The following is a 17,899-nucleotide window of genomic DNA, read 5'->3' as shown; positions in this document are numbered from 1 at the left end:
TCTTAAGTGTCTCCTTTCTGAACATTACTAATGGATCCTGGACCAGGGGCAGTTCTGCAGCCTTTAGTCACATCTTCGCCCTCTTCAGGAAGTACACACTAGGCACCGTGGCCTAGTGTCTCCCATTTAGACAGCAGAGAAATCCTAAATCTCTTCTTTCACAGCTTCACACACACAATGTTCATTTCTACTCTAGATCTGCATCAATCCCATGGTCTCTTTATTCATTGAGAATTCTGACAGTTTCTCATTGGAATCTTGTGATCATAACTAAGTATATTACGTATTACTTGAACACATTGATTATTCACACTGATAGGCATCTTTTAAGTGAAAGATGCACAGGTATATATGTACAGAAGGATATGCTGGACAAAGACCTGATGAGACACAGCAAGATGGAGGGTCATTTTATCTCAACATTCAGAAAAGTGGAATGATGTGGAATGTCCTTCTGTGTATGTGTTGCTTTTATTGGTTGATGAGTAAAGCTGTTTCAGCCAATGGCTAACAGAAAAAAGCTGGGAGGAAAGTCCAAACAAAGACAGAGAGAAAGAGAAGGTGGAGTAAAAGAGACATCATGTAGTCACTGAAGGAGAAAGATACCAGTAAGTCACAGGCTTGTAGCGATACACAGATTAGTAGAAATAGGTTAACAAGAAGTAAGAGGTAGCTAGGAATATGCCTGAGCCATTGGCCAAACAGTGTTGTAATTAATATATTTCTTTGTGATTATTCAGGTCAGGGCAGCCAAAAAAACTAAACCGTAGTTTCTATTCACAGGTACCCAATGGGGGACTATTTAACATTTCCTGTGGAAGAACTTTCCATTGATATCTTTTAGCAGGCTGAGAATTATAAGTATGCATTGTGAAGGCATTTTTTTTGTCTTTTTCTTGTATAGTGAAGAAATAATCTTTTAAATCAATAACTATGAGAGGTCCTTCTTTAGGCGACAGAGAAGGCAAGGAATGGCTGAATCACACCATTAACAGCTCTTAGATCTATTACCATTCTCCATTTTCCAGATTTCTTTTTAACAACAAATGCAGGAGAATTCAAAAGGCTGGTTGATTATTCAATATCCTGAGCATCTAGTTGCTTCTGTACCAATTGTCCTAAAGCCTGCAGTTTCTCTATTACTAAATAAAGAAAGCAAGTCATGACAGAAAGTAAATTTGGTACAAGACTTTAGACTTACCAAGATGAGTTAGGTTATAGAATATTTTTTCTGTATTTGTCAAATGCAATTAACTAGACATTGTTGATATATATATTGTATATAGTCATTGTACTTATTGTATATAGTTATTCTTATATTAATTATACCCTTTTTATTTTAGACCAAAAAAGGGAATTGTAGTGACAATTTATTCGTATTTTAATAAATAAAGCTTGCCTGAAGATCAGAGAGTAAGTCATACTGGTCAACCATACAGACCAGGTAATGGTGGCACACACCTTTATTTCCAGTAGCCACACTAGTTTGCCACAGAAACCAGGCGGTGTGGTGCATGCCTTTAATCCCAGCACTAGAGAGGAATATAAGGTGAGATGAGACAGGTCTCAACCTTTTCTCATTCTGAGGATTCCTGGAGTCAGGATTGCTGTTTCTGTATGAGGTAGAGGTAAGAGCCAATGGCTGGCTGCTTTGTTTTTCTGATCTTCAGGTTGAATCCCAATATCTGTCTTTAGGTTATTAATATTTGTGCTACAAACAAAAACCAGTTTAGCATCTTTGTTACTTATAATTTTTATAAAATTATAGAAATTATATATTCACATTTTAAAAAAACTTAATAATCACACCCAAGCCCTGTTAGCAAGAACATATTAGGTCAATGTAGTATCCTTCTCTATTAATTATAAAAAGGAACATAAATTACATAGGGGCAAGGGAAAGAAGCCCTACCTCCCTCAGTGTATCATGACTAAAGATTCCCACAGCAACCAATGCTATGTTAAAGTCCTGGTTTTTGATCAGGACTGATCACAGAACTTCCTGAAAGCCTTTTTAAATTGGACATGTAGAAATGAGAGGAAAAGAAATAAGGTGCTAAGTGAGAAAGTGGATTTTTTTTTTTAAGTTTCGGTTTTTTGAGACAGTTCATACCTGTGAACTTTTACTCTGAGTAGCTTTTACTCTTTCTGAAACTAATGACTTTGGGGAAAATTGCTCAGCCTGTGATGTCCCAGTCTGCTCATCCTTATAATGAATAGCTTAGCCCTGAAGCCTTCTGTCCCTGATCTCATGACAGTGTGGCAGATGGGGATGAGGCAGACACTTGACAATTACATTGGAAAGCAGTGTTGTCAACAAACAATATCCATCCACCATCTGATACTAAAAGGATACACTAAATATTTTCCTATCCTAAGCACCCATCCATGCCTCTGCTTCCCATGTGCTGGGATTAAAGGTGTGTACCACCTTTAATGCCCTGTGAGAAACTGGATTTTAAAGATTAGAGTGGGCCCCAGTCAAATATGTACTAGTTTTTGTTTGCCATTACAAACAGTGCTTTACTCACTACTTAGCTGACCTGGAAATCACAAACCTACCACAGCCTTCTGAAGGCTGAGATTACAGACATGTGCCACCAAACCCAGAAAGAAGAAATATACATTAAAAACAAACAAAACAAAACAAAAAACCTAGGGAAATGTTGGCATACTGCTCCTTGATAAACTGCTCAAAGATTAAAGTAAAGCCACATTAACTTTCCTAAAGTTTAAATTAGGCTTTTCTAGCACTAATGGTTCAAAGCAGCAAAAAAGGTAGTTTTCTTGTTGTTTCTTTCTTTCTTTTTTGATTTTTTCAAGATAGGGCTTCTCTGTAGCTTTAGACCTGTTCTGGAACTAGCTCTGCAGAGCAGGCTGGCCTTGAACTCACAGAGATACACCTACCTCTGCCTCTCAAGTGCTGGGATTAAAGGCATGCGCCACCACCACCTGACCGATAGTTTTCTTTTTTTAAAAAAAAAATAAAATAAAATAAAAAAGCTTTTTACAGAAAACTGTTCCCAGTATAATATTCTCTCATAAATACAAAATCATTTTCAGTAGTTATGAGAAGCAAAAACCCCCGACCTAACTTTAACTTTCTAAACTTTTCAACATTTAAAATATCGGGGAAGTGTTGATTATTTATTTTAATAACTCATTTTATTCAACATTATAAAACCTAAATTTTTACTGAATAAATCATATTTCAAGATGCAAAGTGTTCTCTTTTGTGTGTGGTAGTCCGGTAGGACACATGTATATGGTGAATGTGCCCATGCACAAACACATGGAACTGGAGCTGAAAACTGCTGTTTTCCACAGTTGTTCTCCACCGTGTATTTTGAGACAGGTATCTCACTGAACTTGGAACTCAGCAGCTGGCTAGACCAACTGGGCAGAAAGCCCTGGAGATCACCCTGCCCCTGCCTCCCAGAGCTAGAGTTACACAGGCATGCTGGCTATGCAAACTCAGGTGCTTACACTGTCTGTACCAGAGTCTGGACTCCAGCCAGACACTGCATATGTTCTTCCATAGAAACAAAGATAGAAAACAGTTCTCACAAAGGAGAGGCTGGGTAGAAAGAAAATGTCTATCTTGGAAGACCACGAAAGCCAATTTTCACCTTTACCTTGATTTTAAAACATCCTGAGGTGGCTCTTCATTTCCCTCAAGAGAAAGATAAAAAGTTCAAAATATGAGCCAGGTGTGGTCACACATGCCTTTAAACCTAGCACAGAGAAAAAGGCTGGTGGATCTCTGTGAATAAGGCCATCCTGGTCTACAAAGCAGGTCCCAGGACAACTAGTGCTGTTATACAGAAAAACCCTGTTTTTAAAAACCCAAAAAGTTCAAAATACAAAATCTACAATGTAAAAATCAATGCCTACCACCACAGAATATTTCTCATCCACAGGAGAAAAAAAATTATACTCCCAAGAATGAAGGTATTACAGGAACAATGAATGCACTTGAGAAAACTCCCTCAAACTTATACTCTCCAGAAAGGATCAAAATGTGTAACTTTCATCTGGAGACAAGGCTTGTTTGGTGCTAACCTGAACTGTTAGGATTATCCTAAGAATTGGACTTAAAGCATGCATCACCAAACTCAGTGCAGAACCAACTTTTAAAAGTCAAGTGAGGAGTAAGACTGTAACTCAATGGTAAAGCATTTCATCCGGCAGAATGTAGGCCCTAGGTTCACTCCTTTGAGTGGTGGGGACAAACAAGCAGGTGATGGTAGGTAGTGTACAAAGTACCTAATAAGAGTTTAAAACTAGAATAAAAGCACACAAGAAATAACAGGAGCATAAATATCAAAGACACAAAATTCTACCCTTGAACAGCATTTTAGTTCAAATGGAGACAGATTTTGTCATTATGAAAAGGCTTGTGAGGAAGGTGTGGGTGGAGCCCGGGTGTACAAGTAGAGGGGAGGTCAGAGGATAACTGTGGCAGTTGTGCTCTTTCCACCATGTCGGCCCCAGGTATCAAATTAAGGTGTTGTTCAGCTTGTCCACAAGCACCATTGCTAATGAGCCATCTTGCCAGCCCTGAAATGTTTACAAAATGTGGTAAAATAATTTTATATTAAGGCACTCAAAATTTAGATTCACGGTAGAATTCTGGATCTAAGACTTTCTGGGGTTTGTGGTATCTGATTAAACTCTTATTTTGCAATCCTTTAATAGCCAAATGAACAGTTTTCAATCAATAAACCAAGAACTAAAAACCATGAAATGAGACAATGAAGATAAACTTTGTTTAGATGCTGCATGGGATGACATATGCTTAAATGTCAGCACTTGGGGAAGGGTACATTTCTAAGTCTCAGGCCAGCCTGTGCAATATATAGCAAGATCCCTGTGGCTTTGGGAGAACCAGGGAAAGAGAAGGGATGGGTGGTTTGGATGGGAATGGTTCCCATAGACTCATGTGTTTGAATGCTTGGTCCACGGGGAATAGAACAATTAGAAGGTGTGGCTTTGTTGGAGGAAGTATGCCACTGTGGGCGTGGACTTTGAGGTCTCATATATGCTCAAGTGTATATTCACTTCCTGTTGTCTGCAGATCAAGATGTAGAACTCTGAGCTCCTCTAGCACCATGCTTGTCTGCATGCTGCCATATTACTGCCATGACAATGGACTAAACCTCTGAAACTGTAAGCCAGCCCCAATGAAATCTTTTCCTTTATAAGAGCTGCCATGGTTATGTGTTTCTTAATAGAAACCCTGACTAAGACATGGTGTCTTTCACAGTTGGGAGCAAATACAAACGAAAACTATAAAATGTTTCAAACTGATTAGTACAACTATTTATTTCTCTTCGTTATATTATAAAAAAAAGTGACATTTGTTTCCACATACTTCCTCAAAGCTTTGTTAACTTTTCCTAAAAAGTAAAAAAACTTTCATAGAAGGCATGGGAATCTGACCAAAATAAATGCACTTTAATCTATATCTGGTTTTCTTGTCATTAACTAGAGGATTTTTAAAATGGGTACATACAATTGTAGTTCACGGTGAATTTGCATCTACAGTAGGAGATAGATGAATATATATTAATATTAGAAACTCTCATTTATCAATTCATAAAGTGATTAAAAAACCTAAAGCTGCCTACAACAATGTCCACTCAATACAAACTGAATAACGTTATTATCGGTCATGTATTTTTCAGTATTACATGGTAGAGACTGCTGCCCAAGATCACATTCCTTTCTACATACAGTCATCTTCCCTTTAACCTAACTTCAGTCCTTCCTGCCTTTATAAATACCAGAATTTCTAGAGTTGACAATAATTCAACCTTCATCCTCAGAATGTTGGCCTCATATAAAGCACAGAAAATAAATCCCTAAAATTATGAATAACTCATCCACCTTGCTCACTGGCCTATGATGGTTAACTTTCTTTAGTCGCTAATGTTTGAAAAGAACAGAAAAGTGACCTGTGTGTCCACGAATTTGACCAAAGACCTGAGATGACAAGATCTTCTGTGCTGTAGTCTCTTCACTGGTGGTCATCTGTTAATCCACGGCATTTAGATTACTTCAGCCAAGCACCAGAACAGTGTGGAGTGCTTGCTTCAGCATGAGATTTAGCCCTAGATCGCATGATGAAGGTGGGCACACCCCACACAGCATGACACACGTAAATAAAGCAGACTCACAAAGACAAAGATGGGTGTGCCATGTTTTCTCTCACAGGCAGAATCTAGATTTTAAAGTAGAAAGGTGGGGATTGAGGGAAAGGACAGAGACCAGGTAGGAACAGTAATAAATTTAATCCATTATTTTGTGTGCTAATATGAAAAAAATTAAGTGGATAAAAAGGGGCACATGAGAGGTGCTGGCTACTAAATTAATTTGGGGGATCAAAAGAACCTTTTTTTTCTTTCTCTGTTCACTTAAAGACCAGTTACTGAAGCTGCTTAGATACCATCTTAAAAGCAAAAAAGGGAGAGGAATGGGTTAAAAAATTAAAATATAGATTCAAAATATGTAAATAATGCCTAAAAGTTGAGCTAACACCTTGCATCTAAAAAAAGAGAGAACTGTAGCACAACTACTTAAAGCAGAGTAGATCCTACCTGTGGGGAAATGCTATGGAAGAACCTTCCAGACTTCCCATCATGCTTTTCTTCCTTTGTGGCTTCTGGCTGACTAGTGAGATGCTGACAAGAGATATGAACAACAGCCCTCAACTATAACCAAGAAATGCACTTCTGTTCTAAGTAGCCTCTGCATCTGGGGATCTGTTTCTGCAGTTTAATCCACACTATTGCACTCATGAAGCAATGGTGGAGCAGTTAGGAACTAAAAGTATTGTTGCCACTCCACTCATCTACATAGCTGTCTCGAGAGCACACCAGTGCACTGCCCCAACCCCAGTAAGTGACCACTCCTAGCTACTAGTTACAGAACTATTACTCCAGATGTGGGAGTTATTTATTAAACTGTAGGGGAGGGAATCTCATTTCAGCAATGTTAGTATGTAAGAGATTCTGGACCAGATAACTCAAAACTAAATTCTCAGCCCACACCAAGAGCTGTTCTTAGGCTTCCTCATTGAATGTTTATTTGCTCTAGGGACAAGAAAGGGCTAAGTCTGTAAATCTTTTTCACTAAGGCCCTTTGCATGTGCCCTATCCTCTAACCTCTATGCACATCTATAAGACAAAAAGCAACAAAAATGACTTTGATAATCAAGCTAAGATTCAAATGATAATTGAACAGAGAGGGTTGCAACTATCAGACTATCCCTTCAGAATGAGGACTGTTACCAACTACACGAGTAATCACAGCAGAGTGAATGTACTCAATACACTCCCTCTTCACTGTGGCCTAAATGCACTAGAAATAGCTAAAAAGTTACTGTAGCTCTAAACCCATTTGATATTAATTGGGGAGGAGGAACAGTTTCTAGCTCTCCACACTAACCTAAGACTCACAAATGTTCTGGGGATTTGCTAATATATGTTCTCTGTCTCTTAGCTCAGTCAGAACCAGTACAATGCACTAATGCAGCTCAGGCTCTCTTGCACTGGTTGTGATTTTTACTTACACAAAGCGTGTCGAGGAAACTCACAGGCCGTTAAAACCCTTTTTAAATCCAACTAAATCCAACCCAAGAATCATAACACTATGTGTGCTATTCCTCTTCAGTCTTTACTTCTGTAATTGTTTTCTGTTCCCTAAAAGTCACTGAACAATGACATTTCAGATTTTAAAGCTGTCTTCAAACAGAAACCAAGCAGTATATGGAAAATCATAAGACTACTTTAGAAGAACTGTCCATGTTTCAAATGCATCAAGTCACATTCAATATTAACAGTACAATCTTATCCAAGAACTGTAGGAACCTTTGCTACAGATATAGGTCACTGAATCTGCCACCTATCCTCGAAGGAGCCTATTTCTTCCCACCCAGCTCCTCCCCTCAGTTCAGGGACAAGGCAGCCAACCCTGTGTGCAGTAAACCCACAACTGGAACTCTCAAGTCTAACAGGCAATTAACCAGGGATTCCATAGCTATAGAGTCTTAATCAACTATTAGCTATTACAGCCTTACCTGACATGTCTCCAAGCCAGCTGTTGCAGCCACATCCCCCTCTGCGCCAAAAACGTCTTGCCTCAGTTTCCTGAAATTCCCAAGTGGACAGGGAATACAGCCAGATGGCATCCTCAACCTGGGTATAGTCTAGAGTTCCACTGCCAGCAACCTTCCCCGCGTACCAGTTTGTGTCTGCACATGCACACATGCAGCAGACCCTTCTCCGACAAGCTCAACATTAAAGGGCAACAAAATGCTCCTGTGCTCAAAGACGTTGAAGGCCCTGATCTTAGTAAAATAATTGTAATCTTTTTAAATTTATTATTTTAATAAAGTAATCCTCAAATTAGAGAACCTTCAAAGATTTAAATGATTATAAATTATGAATATACCTGAAAAACAAAGTAGTTACAAAAAGATGGACACATGCAACTTTAAAATAATACTTACAAGTACTTTAAAGCTGCTTATAGGAATGGTCAGTACCTCACCACATAGACTTTTAGTTCTGACACTGTTATAACTTCCTTGAGGTTCATTTTTGTGACTTATTTAATTATATAATTAAACATTAATTCTTAAAAGTTCATCAAGGCTATTTATTGAATTGTTAAATAAAATTCACTGTATTCAAGAAATATGCACCAATTAAATTATTTCCCAATACAAGATGAGGTTTTAATAAGAAAACATTATTAAGAATTGCAAATACTTAAATTTTAATCACAAATTATTTCTACTAATAGAAATATAAAAACAATTCAGAGAAATCAAATCAGACTAAAATGTCATAATTAAATTGTGATAGAATTACTTAAGAATCTCACAGAATTTATTTTAGGGTAGACTTGGAAAATAATAAGGAAATGTGTTTAGAGTTCTATCCTACTCATCATAATCATGTTTAATAACTCATAAATCTTTTTTGACTTGCAATATTACATCATTCATAAACACAAGGCAATTACAATGTTAGCCTCTGAGCTTTTGTGTTCTGACTCATGCAGCTTAAGATAGGTGATTTTAAGTATGAGTTTGGGTATTCTGTAACATCAGATGCCTGCTGGTCATTTTCAGCTGCACATTTCTTTAACTAGATACTGGTATAATAATTTAGTTAGGGACTGGAGAGATGGCTCAGTGGTTAAGAGCATTGCCTGCTCTTCCAAAGATCCTGAGTTCAATTCCTAGCAACCACATGGTGGCTCATAACCATCTGTAATAAAGTCTGGTGCCCTCTTCTGGCCTGCAGATATACACACAGACAGAATATTGTATACATAATAAATATCTTTTTTTTAAATAAAATAAAAAATAATTTAGTCAGTCAGATATAGCTGTTGATTTCATTTTACAAGATTGCTCTCTTCTGTACAATTTATAGGTGGTATTTTTTTTAACCTATTCATTTTGTTAATTTAATTATTTTTCTTGTTTTGCCCTCTTACCTTTCTGATTTATAACAAATCAGTTTTACGGATATATGCATACAAGAACTAATTTTAAAAGTGTAATTAAAACTATGTGGAAAACATTAAGAGCAACTGACAAAGAGTGAGCTAATAGCGGTGGATGAGGGACAGCCAAGCACAGTATAGTTCAACATAACCGATCATTTCTATTTTCTTCCAGCCCACTGACATGTGAGCTGAGCTACAGTTCTTATTTCTCCAAGCAACTTAAACAAAGACTTCACTTGTCAGAAATAACCCTGTAAACAAGCACTATGAAAACTTATTTCCATCCACTCGGATTCCAGTATTAGATTGCTAAACAAGCCAAATGTGCAACAATTAAAGAGGAATTAAATCTCTACCCTTCCTCAACTCTGACAGAAAACATCAAAGACCTAATGAACCACACAATTTATTTTTAGCAAAGGACTTTCAAGAACTTTCAAACTATTTAAAATCATAAGGACGTTTGTAAAGCCCACATTTAAAAAATGTTTCAACACTGATAAATAAGAATGATGAATCAATTCATGTCCCCATATCTTCTCCTTTGTGTCTCTCCCATACTTTCCCTAAGACAAGAGTAACAACATCAAGATTAGTAGTTCAGCTCATCATTTGGCACCACCACTTTCAGGACTATGCGAAAACAACTGGTCACTTCCTCAAAAAACTGGCTATTTGTTTCCTTCAGCTTATAGGAGGAGCAGAGAAAATGTGTAGCTGAGTGACAGAGCATCTACCTAGGACATGAGGCCTTGGGTTTAACCCCAGTAATGTAAAAACAAGCAAACAAAAAACCGAAAATAAAATTAGCAATAAGAACCATTAATAGTGCTTAGCATAGTAATTATTCTCCTTCTTATATCAAGCATATAAAATTTACAATAAGATATACTGTCTGGTCAATAATTTACAGTAAGATACAATGACTGGTCAATCCGAAAACATAAAAAGAGGGATATTTGAAAATGCTGAAGACGCTCTATGGCCTTTTCTTATTTATATGTTAATAATCATCTTTTCAAACTCAAGAATTCTCTCATTAATAGAACAAGAAGTGTCCAGTCCCTGAGTCATAACTGCACACATCATACCACATGAGAATGAAGAAGACTACCCTAGAAAGGTATGATTTTCTATTACTCTCTCTCTCTTTTAAACATGCTCTGGCTTAACTTAATAACTAATTTAAAGTATGTCAATATAATAGCTAATTAAAGTATGTCAATCCTTACATTATAAAACCAAAACACCACTATTGGGAAAAATTGTGATTTTTAAAAAGTCAACAAAAATAGTTTTCATGATTAAATTATTTTTGAGGCACAGAAGCACTAAACTATTATTTCACAACTTGGCACATTCAAAATTTCATTCCTAAAAATCAGTTCAGGAAAATCTTTGCAAAGACAAAGTCATTAGAAAAATCTCTAGACTATGCTGTGTAAAAGTATTCTTATATACTGTGCTTCTAAGAAAGGTGTAAACTAATGATCTTAATTTCTGAAAGGCTATTAATCTGATAATAAAATCAGCATACAAAGAAAAACACCTATTTACAAATAAAAAGTATAAATATAATTGCAGGGGTTCGAAAAGGCACTGAAGCCCAAGCTAATTTCCATTCCTTAAATTCGTAAACCACACTAGGACACTTAGAACTGTGGCTCATGGTCACAGGTTCAATGTAAGAATACAACTAAAACTACAGACACTGGGTTATAACCTAAAGGAGACTTCCTCAAGCATTGAAATTTATGAGAAAAATAATGGAAGGCAATGAAGGTTTATAAAAATGGTGTTCAGGAAAAAAAAGGACAATTCAGTTTTTATTTTCTCCTCTCAAGAGTTAAGTCACTAATATATGGTAGAAGGAAAGTGTTTCATCGCCCCAGTACTTAGACAACTGTCATCTGAACAAACATTCCTGGCGCAATAGCTGTTAAAGATCAAGACTTTAATAGGATACAGACTACTTCCAATAGTGCCAAAGGATGGTTATTTTGTCATTGATAGGAAGAAGAGTGATCATTCTAATGTTAGTTTTGCAGGAGAATAAGCAATTTTTCAGTTAAATTAATTAAGCTAAAATTAATTAACCCTAGAGGTACAGGTCCAACCTTTGGACATTGCAACAAGATATCATCTACAAAGTTCATGCTTGAGAACTGCTAATCAGGTTACAAAGGAAAAAGAATCATAATGCTTTAACTTAAGTGTGAGATTTTGTGTGGGGCTGTGCCTTGGACACGCCTGCACCATGCTACTCAAATATGGGACCTCTAAAACAGCTCCTACAAGTTAGCAGTTACTAGAGTTTCAAAACCACAAAGTTGTTATAGATGTTTCTAAACTAAACGCTTGAAAATTTAAATTCCCTATTATATTTAAAAAGGTTTTTACGGGGGCGGGGGGGGGGGAGTACTGCACCTGTAGCCATGTGTGAAGCCTGCATTCCTTAAAATGACAACTCTCAAGTAGTCTTATCAACTATGTGCACACAATATTACTTCTGATACATATAAGGCATTGGGTAAGCAAACCCATGTTTTGTGATTGGCATATGTGGCTCATTACTGTTGATTCTTTATATACACATAGCAGCAATTTATAAAGTTATGCAGAAGTACAGACGTGTTAGATATGTAAACTATGCTTTTGTATAAAAAAAAAGCGAATCCACCTCATGGGAAAAAAACTCCTAATAGTATATTGCTTATATGCATTTTTATACTACCAGACATTCAGTTCTGACATTGTTTTCCAGAGCTGAAAATGTTTACTTACTTACTAACTAAAAAACAAACAGAAAAGACCCACATGAGAAAGTATGGGAAGAAACCAAATGGAAGGACAGAAGTGGCAAGGGAGTGGGCAAGAGTGGGGAAAGCGGGGGGGGGGGGGGGGGGGCTCAGAGCTAAATCTCCCTGGTAACACAAGTATGTTATTCCAGCTCTAAGTGACTCCAGGCTGAGAGGCTAAGACAGATGCTCTTTGTCGCAGAGTGAATCATTCAAGTATACAATTTCACTTCTAATAAATAAAACAACACAAACAAAAAGCCACAATGCTTACAGATGTGATACCTGAAACTCACTGGAGAGTTACTCAACTTACCTGGTGCTAATCCAGCAGAAGCAGGACTTCCCATGGATGGGTGAGAGAGAACTTGAGAGAAGGCAGACATATTTGACTGGGACACGTTACTCAGCCTGGAGGTTGATCCTCCTTTAGGTATAAACTCGCTTGCAGTAGGATTTGGTGTCTATTTGAAAACCAAATATAGGAAGTTAACACACTTTAGGCCTCCAAAGGACATTTGACTCTACTAGGTCTTACTCTTTAGTGTTCCATTCACTAAACTCTTTTACTAAAAGGATTTAAATCTTTTAGTTTCCATATTTTAGTATAATATAAATAACTTTCTTAGTGGAAATCGGATAATCAAATCCAAGGTAAACTTTTTCATGTGAAGACTTTTTGCCTTGTAAAATGTGAAATGTGCATGCATCACTTCTAAACCATCCTTACACGTTTCTGAGAGCTGGGGGTTGAGGTTACCTCAAAACTGAGCAACAACTTTCAAACTTATATCTTTAAACCTCTTTCCAGGATAAAGGCCAAAACTGCTTTTCTTTCTAAATTAATCACTTCCTTTATTGTAAGGCTAAACATTTCCCTCTATGATGCTATGCACTGAAATAACAGAAGTCAAGAAACACTTAAGGCAAACATAAGAAGGGATAATAAAAAAAAAAGTAAAGTCCCCACTGTGCACCATCACAAAGACTCGTAGCACTTGCCATGCAAGATTACATGGATTGGGCTGGAGAGATGGCTCAGCGGTTAAGAGGCCTGGCTGCTCTTCCAGAGGTTCTGAGTTCAATTTCCAGCAACCACATGGTGGCTCACAACCATCTGTAATGAGATCTGGTGCCCTCTTCTGTCATGCAGGCATACATGGAGGCACAACATCCAACAGAATGTTGTATACATGATATATAAATAAAATCTTAAAAAAAAATTACATGGATTATCTTTTCACAGTGGCACTCCCACATAACTCCTACATATTCAAACTGGATGTCACTTTTGGCTTTAAGAACTACTAAAGTAGTATATATATTAAGTTCATAAAGCTTGTTTCTGTCCACTTGCAATTCTAACAGAAGGTAGAAAATAAAAAGATGAACTAATTATTATAAAGCCTAACACAGCTTCCTTATTTGATATGAATGACATTTTAAACTACTAAGTTAAGAGTTCAAAGTACTATATTAGAAAGGGAAAAGGCCACAGGCTAAACAAATTACAAGTTTTAAAATAACATTACTGATAATTCGTCAACTACACTTAAAGTACTAAAGTGCAGAAGAAACAGGAAAAACTGGCTTACTGTGAACACCCTGGGAGTACACAGTGAAGTGCTTCCTGTGCCTCATCTAAGATACAAAACTGAAAGAATAGCTAATATCCCATTTTCATGTAGAACAGTGGCTTTCAGTCTTCCTAAATGTTATAACCCTTTAGTGCAGTTGCTCACATTGTGGTGACCCCTGATCATAAAAATATAAATATTAGATATATATCATATCTAGTATGCAGCCCCCCCCAGAGGATTGTAACCCATGGGATAAAAACGGCTGGCCTAAAGGCATTAAAAAAAAAAAAGAAAATTCCTCCAGCTGGGCAGTGGTGCACACCTTTAATCCCAATAATTGAGAGGCAAAGGCAAGCAAACCTCTGGGAGTTCGATGCCAGTCTAGCCTACAAAGCAAAATACCCTGGACAACCAGGACTACACAGCGAAACCCTGTTGGAAAAAAACAAGCAAACAAACCCAAAACTCAAATGTTCAAGTTTTCAAAAGTAGTGGCATAGTCTTGAAGTGGGTGGACTAAACTTCTGGGACAGAAAGCAAACTGGTGAGAGTTCCTGCAGCACCTCCAAGTCACAAGGAGGCAAATGACAACTAAAAGACACCAAGCATGGCACCCTCCATCTGTTACCAATCAACCCTAAACCTACCTTTAAAAGGGAAAGTCGAAACAAATGCTATATGACATATTATGTAACAGTCCAAAATACCCTGGAGAAATGGCATTTTGGAAATTACAAGTCTATTGGGAAGACAACAAAATTGGGTAAAGAAAAATCATGTATTTAATATATCCCTAAAAAATAAAAATCACCCTACTTTGCTATAACGAATTATATTGAACAAAATAGACTACCAGATTTCAAAGATGAGCTTCTCCAACTTAAATCCATTTTTACTTTATTTTGAAAGCCTTTATTTTCTGTATATGTTGGAAGAGGAAGGTGTAGGTGTGTATGTGGATGCCTACATGCAGCAGTCAGCATCTGTCGTTTGACTTCATCAGCCCCACCTTATTTGTGAAAAGTCTTCTCACTGAACCTGGGGCTCACTGACTCAAACTAAACAGGCTGGCCAGCAAGCCTCAGGAAACCTCCTGTTCTACTTCCCCAGCACCGAGGAATTACTGGGATTACAAGAGCCTATCATTACCCTGGCAATTATGTGGGAGCTGGGGTTCCAGACACAGGTCCTCATGCTTGCATGAGCAAGCACTTCACCAACCAAGCCATGGCCCAGCCCCATGAAAGCCTATTTTTAAGGGTTCCTACTAAGAAGAAAATGAATAGGAGATTCACTGTGCTTACAACAAACAAATCTGATATAAAGGGCTCCTAAATTCATTACAACAGAAGATATTCAAATTAATGAAACGTAAAAGTTAACACATTAAACTACAACCATAATCAACCACCAAAACCAAAAACCAATCCCTTATTTTAAACAGGAATTAAAGGTGAAAAGAAGGTCCTAAAATCCTCATCTTTCTTCTTGCCCTTGAATGGGTGGCTTGAGAGTTTGTTTAGCTGTGAGCACTTGAACTCCTAACAACCTCAAAAAACAACAACAACAACAAAAAAAAAAACAACAAAAAAAAAAAAAAAAAACAAGGATGATCTGGGATGTGGTGGTACATCCCTTTAATCACAGCACTCAAGAGACAAAGGCAGGCAGATTTCTGTGAGTTAGAGGCCAGCCTAGTCTACACACAGACTTCCAGAACAGTCATGACAACACGGAGAAAGTGTGTCTCAGAAAGAAAAAAAAAATCTAGAATAAGAGCATAGTCGGTACAAACAGAGAAATTTAACTATAGGCAGAACAGAGAAGTACCATGTTCTATTTATTCATATTAGTCTCGTGGTAAAGCTCAGTAAGATGGTCAATATAATAAAAAGATGTATTCTGTCTGGATAGTGATATGTGGCACCTATCCATAATGGAATTACACAGCTTTAGAAAAGAGAAATCAGGAAAACTGTAAGTAAATGGATAGAACTGCAAAGAATTGCCTTGAATGAGGCAACCCTGTTTGAAAAAGAAAAAGACCCCAAGCTCTTGCATGTTTGTGGGTCCTAACATAGGATCTTTAGATTTCAGTTTTTAACTTGGAAGCCAGGAAACTAGGAAGTGACCGTTGAGGGTGTGGGGAAAGCAGAAAAATTTTAAGGGAGGTGGGAATATGGGTGATATAAAGAAATGAAATTGGAAAGAAGGTCTAAGAGGAAAGAAGGAAGGATAGAGCAGAGGAGAAGGTGAAGAACAGTATCTACTGGTATATTTGAAAAATCCAAGTGGAAGCCTACTACTTCATAGGCTTTGCACAAAGAAGCCATATGCTGCCAAATAAGCCCATATTGTCCCTCAAATTGTTGCTCAGAGTTCAAGAGTTCCCTCAAAGTCCTTGGGGTCCATCAGAATTTGATAGTTAAGACCCTATTGTTGAAGATACACACACTTTGGTCACGGGAGCAATCAAACAAGTACTGATCTAGAAGATTCCTCCCTGCTAGTGGGCTTTCACAGTACTATAAGGTACTGTGTAGGACTCCGGGAAAGAAAAGTCATCAACAGTCTTGCCCAGCAGAGGATCCTACGTGTTAATATTAACAACTAGCCTGACCAGATATAACCATGAGTACAGCAGTAGATTTAATGTTGTAGAATAATTGCTTTCTGATTGGCTCTACGGCCCACTCCACAGAAGGAAATCCATGACTGGTACCGTAAATGTGACCAAGAACTGTGGTCATAATCTCAGTCTCCAGGAGTGAGCCTATTACTATCTTGCCACACTATCAAACTGTCCTCTAAATGAGTATCTAGCCACAAATCTAGATTCTAGTTTCTGTCCCGCCTGGTTTTGCAACCATTGAGTTCCAGAGAAACTTCTGTCTACACATAGATTATGAAAGCTCTCAGCCCTCATCAGAGAAGCTTTTTTGTGCAGTGGATGGTGGTTAGCACAGAAACCATCAGTGTGGTCTGGAAAATGCTTGGCCAAAAATGAGACATCTGGTCCACACTACTGCCTCCTCATTTAAGGGTCCAGGGCCAGAGGTGGAGAATACTGCAGTTAAAGTGTCTTCTGAACATGACAGGACCGACTCAAAATTACTCAGGACTTCATAACAGCTGTGGAGGCCTATACATGAACTGTACAAAAAAAAAATCAAGTATGTCAACATCCCAACATGAAGGGGAAAGGGCTCACAAGCTCCCATCTCCAGCTGAGGACCAATGGAAAGCTGACAGCTGCTACAAGAGGAGATTGTTTTCTTTAGGGGTGTGCTCCCTGTGCTCCAGGGAATTGCCCGGCACCCATCTGTATAGTGGCAGCAAAAACAAAAACAAAAACCCAAAAAAAAAATAGACTCAATGGATTATTTAAAAACAGAAAGAAAGAGGACACTGGAAGGTAGTTGATTAGGGAGGGGCTCGGGGAGCTGGTGAGGGGGATTAGAGGATTGTATCCAAAATGAAATCTTAATGGAATAAATTTTTTAAAATCTTCTTAGATTTACTACTTAAGCCTGGAGAGATGATTCAGTGGTCAAGGATACTTACTGCTCTTGCAGAGGACCTGGGCTCAGGTCTTAGCACTTACAATGCTGTTGTGGGATATCTGACCCCACAGTGACATTTTGAGACTGTTTGTAATAATAAAATTAACCTTGAGTCGGGGGTGGAGTCAACAGCTAGCTGACTGGAATTAGCCACAGAGATTTTGGAGGACACAGGATACAATAGGGAGGCACAGGAAAAGAAAAGGTAGGGGCTTAGATTCACAGACTTTTTGATCTAGGAAGCATCATTTTCTTGATCTAAGGATCATGTCTAGATAACAAACTTACAAACAAAAAGGAAAAAAAAAAAAAAGATCCTTTTTCCAAATGAGATAAAGCTCTGAGCTTCCAAGAATTACATTGTGAACACTTTGGGTACCACCAAAGAAGTAATTCAGCATGCTACAAAGATAGCTGTTACTTACCCCTTTTTCCA

General features: G+C 37.7%; 1 protein-coding gene across 6 annotated transcripts in view; it reads right to left on the bottom strand.

The window, feature by feature from the left end:
• Pan3 (poly(A) specific ribonuclease subunit PAN3) overlaps window positions 1-17,899 on the bottom strand; it is a 113,759-nt gene that overhangs the window by 44,566 nt on the left and 51,294 nt on the right. For 5 of the 6 annotated variants that reach the window (XR_007595352.1, XM_050161856.1, XM_050161857.1 and 2 more), the window contains one exon: window positions 12,637-12,784. Coding sequence is in view for 4 of the 6 variants with exons in the window: in XM_050161856.1 (XP_050017813.1) it covers window positions 12,637-12,784 (148 nt within the window). In the remaining 2 variants the exon portion in view is untranslated. Of the gene's footprint in view, window positions 1-12,636; window positions 12,785-17,899 lie in introns of those variants that run through there. The other variant, XM_050161861.1, reaches the window with a different exon arrangement.

This window comes from Alexandromys fortis, unplaced genomic scaffold (genome assembly GCF_014885135.2).
Source record: "Alexandromys fortis isolate MF-2015 unplaced genomic scaffold, M_Fortis_MF-2015_v1.1 scaffold_118, whole genome shotgun sequence".
In the NCBI taxonomy this organism is placed as follows: Eukaryota; Metazoa; Chordata; class Mammalia; order Rodentia; family Cricetidae; genus Alexandromys; species Alexandromys fortis.
This window is presented reverse-complemented; position numbering and strand designations above follow the sequence as displayed.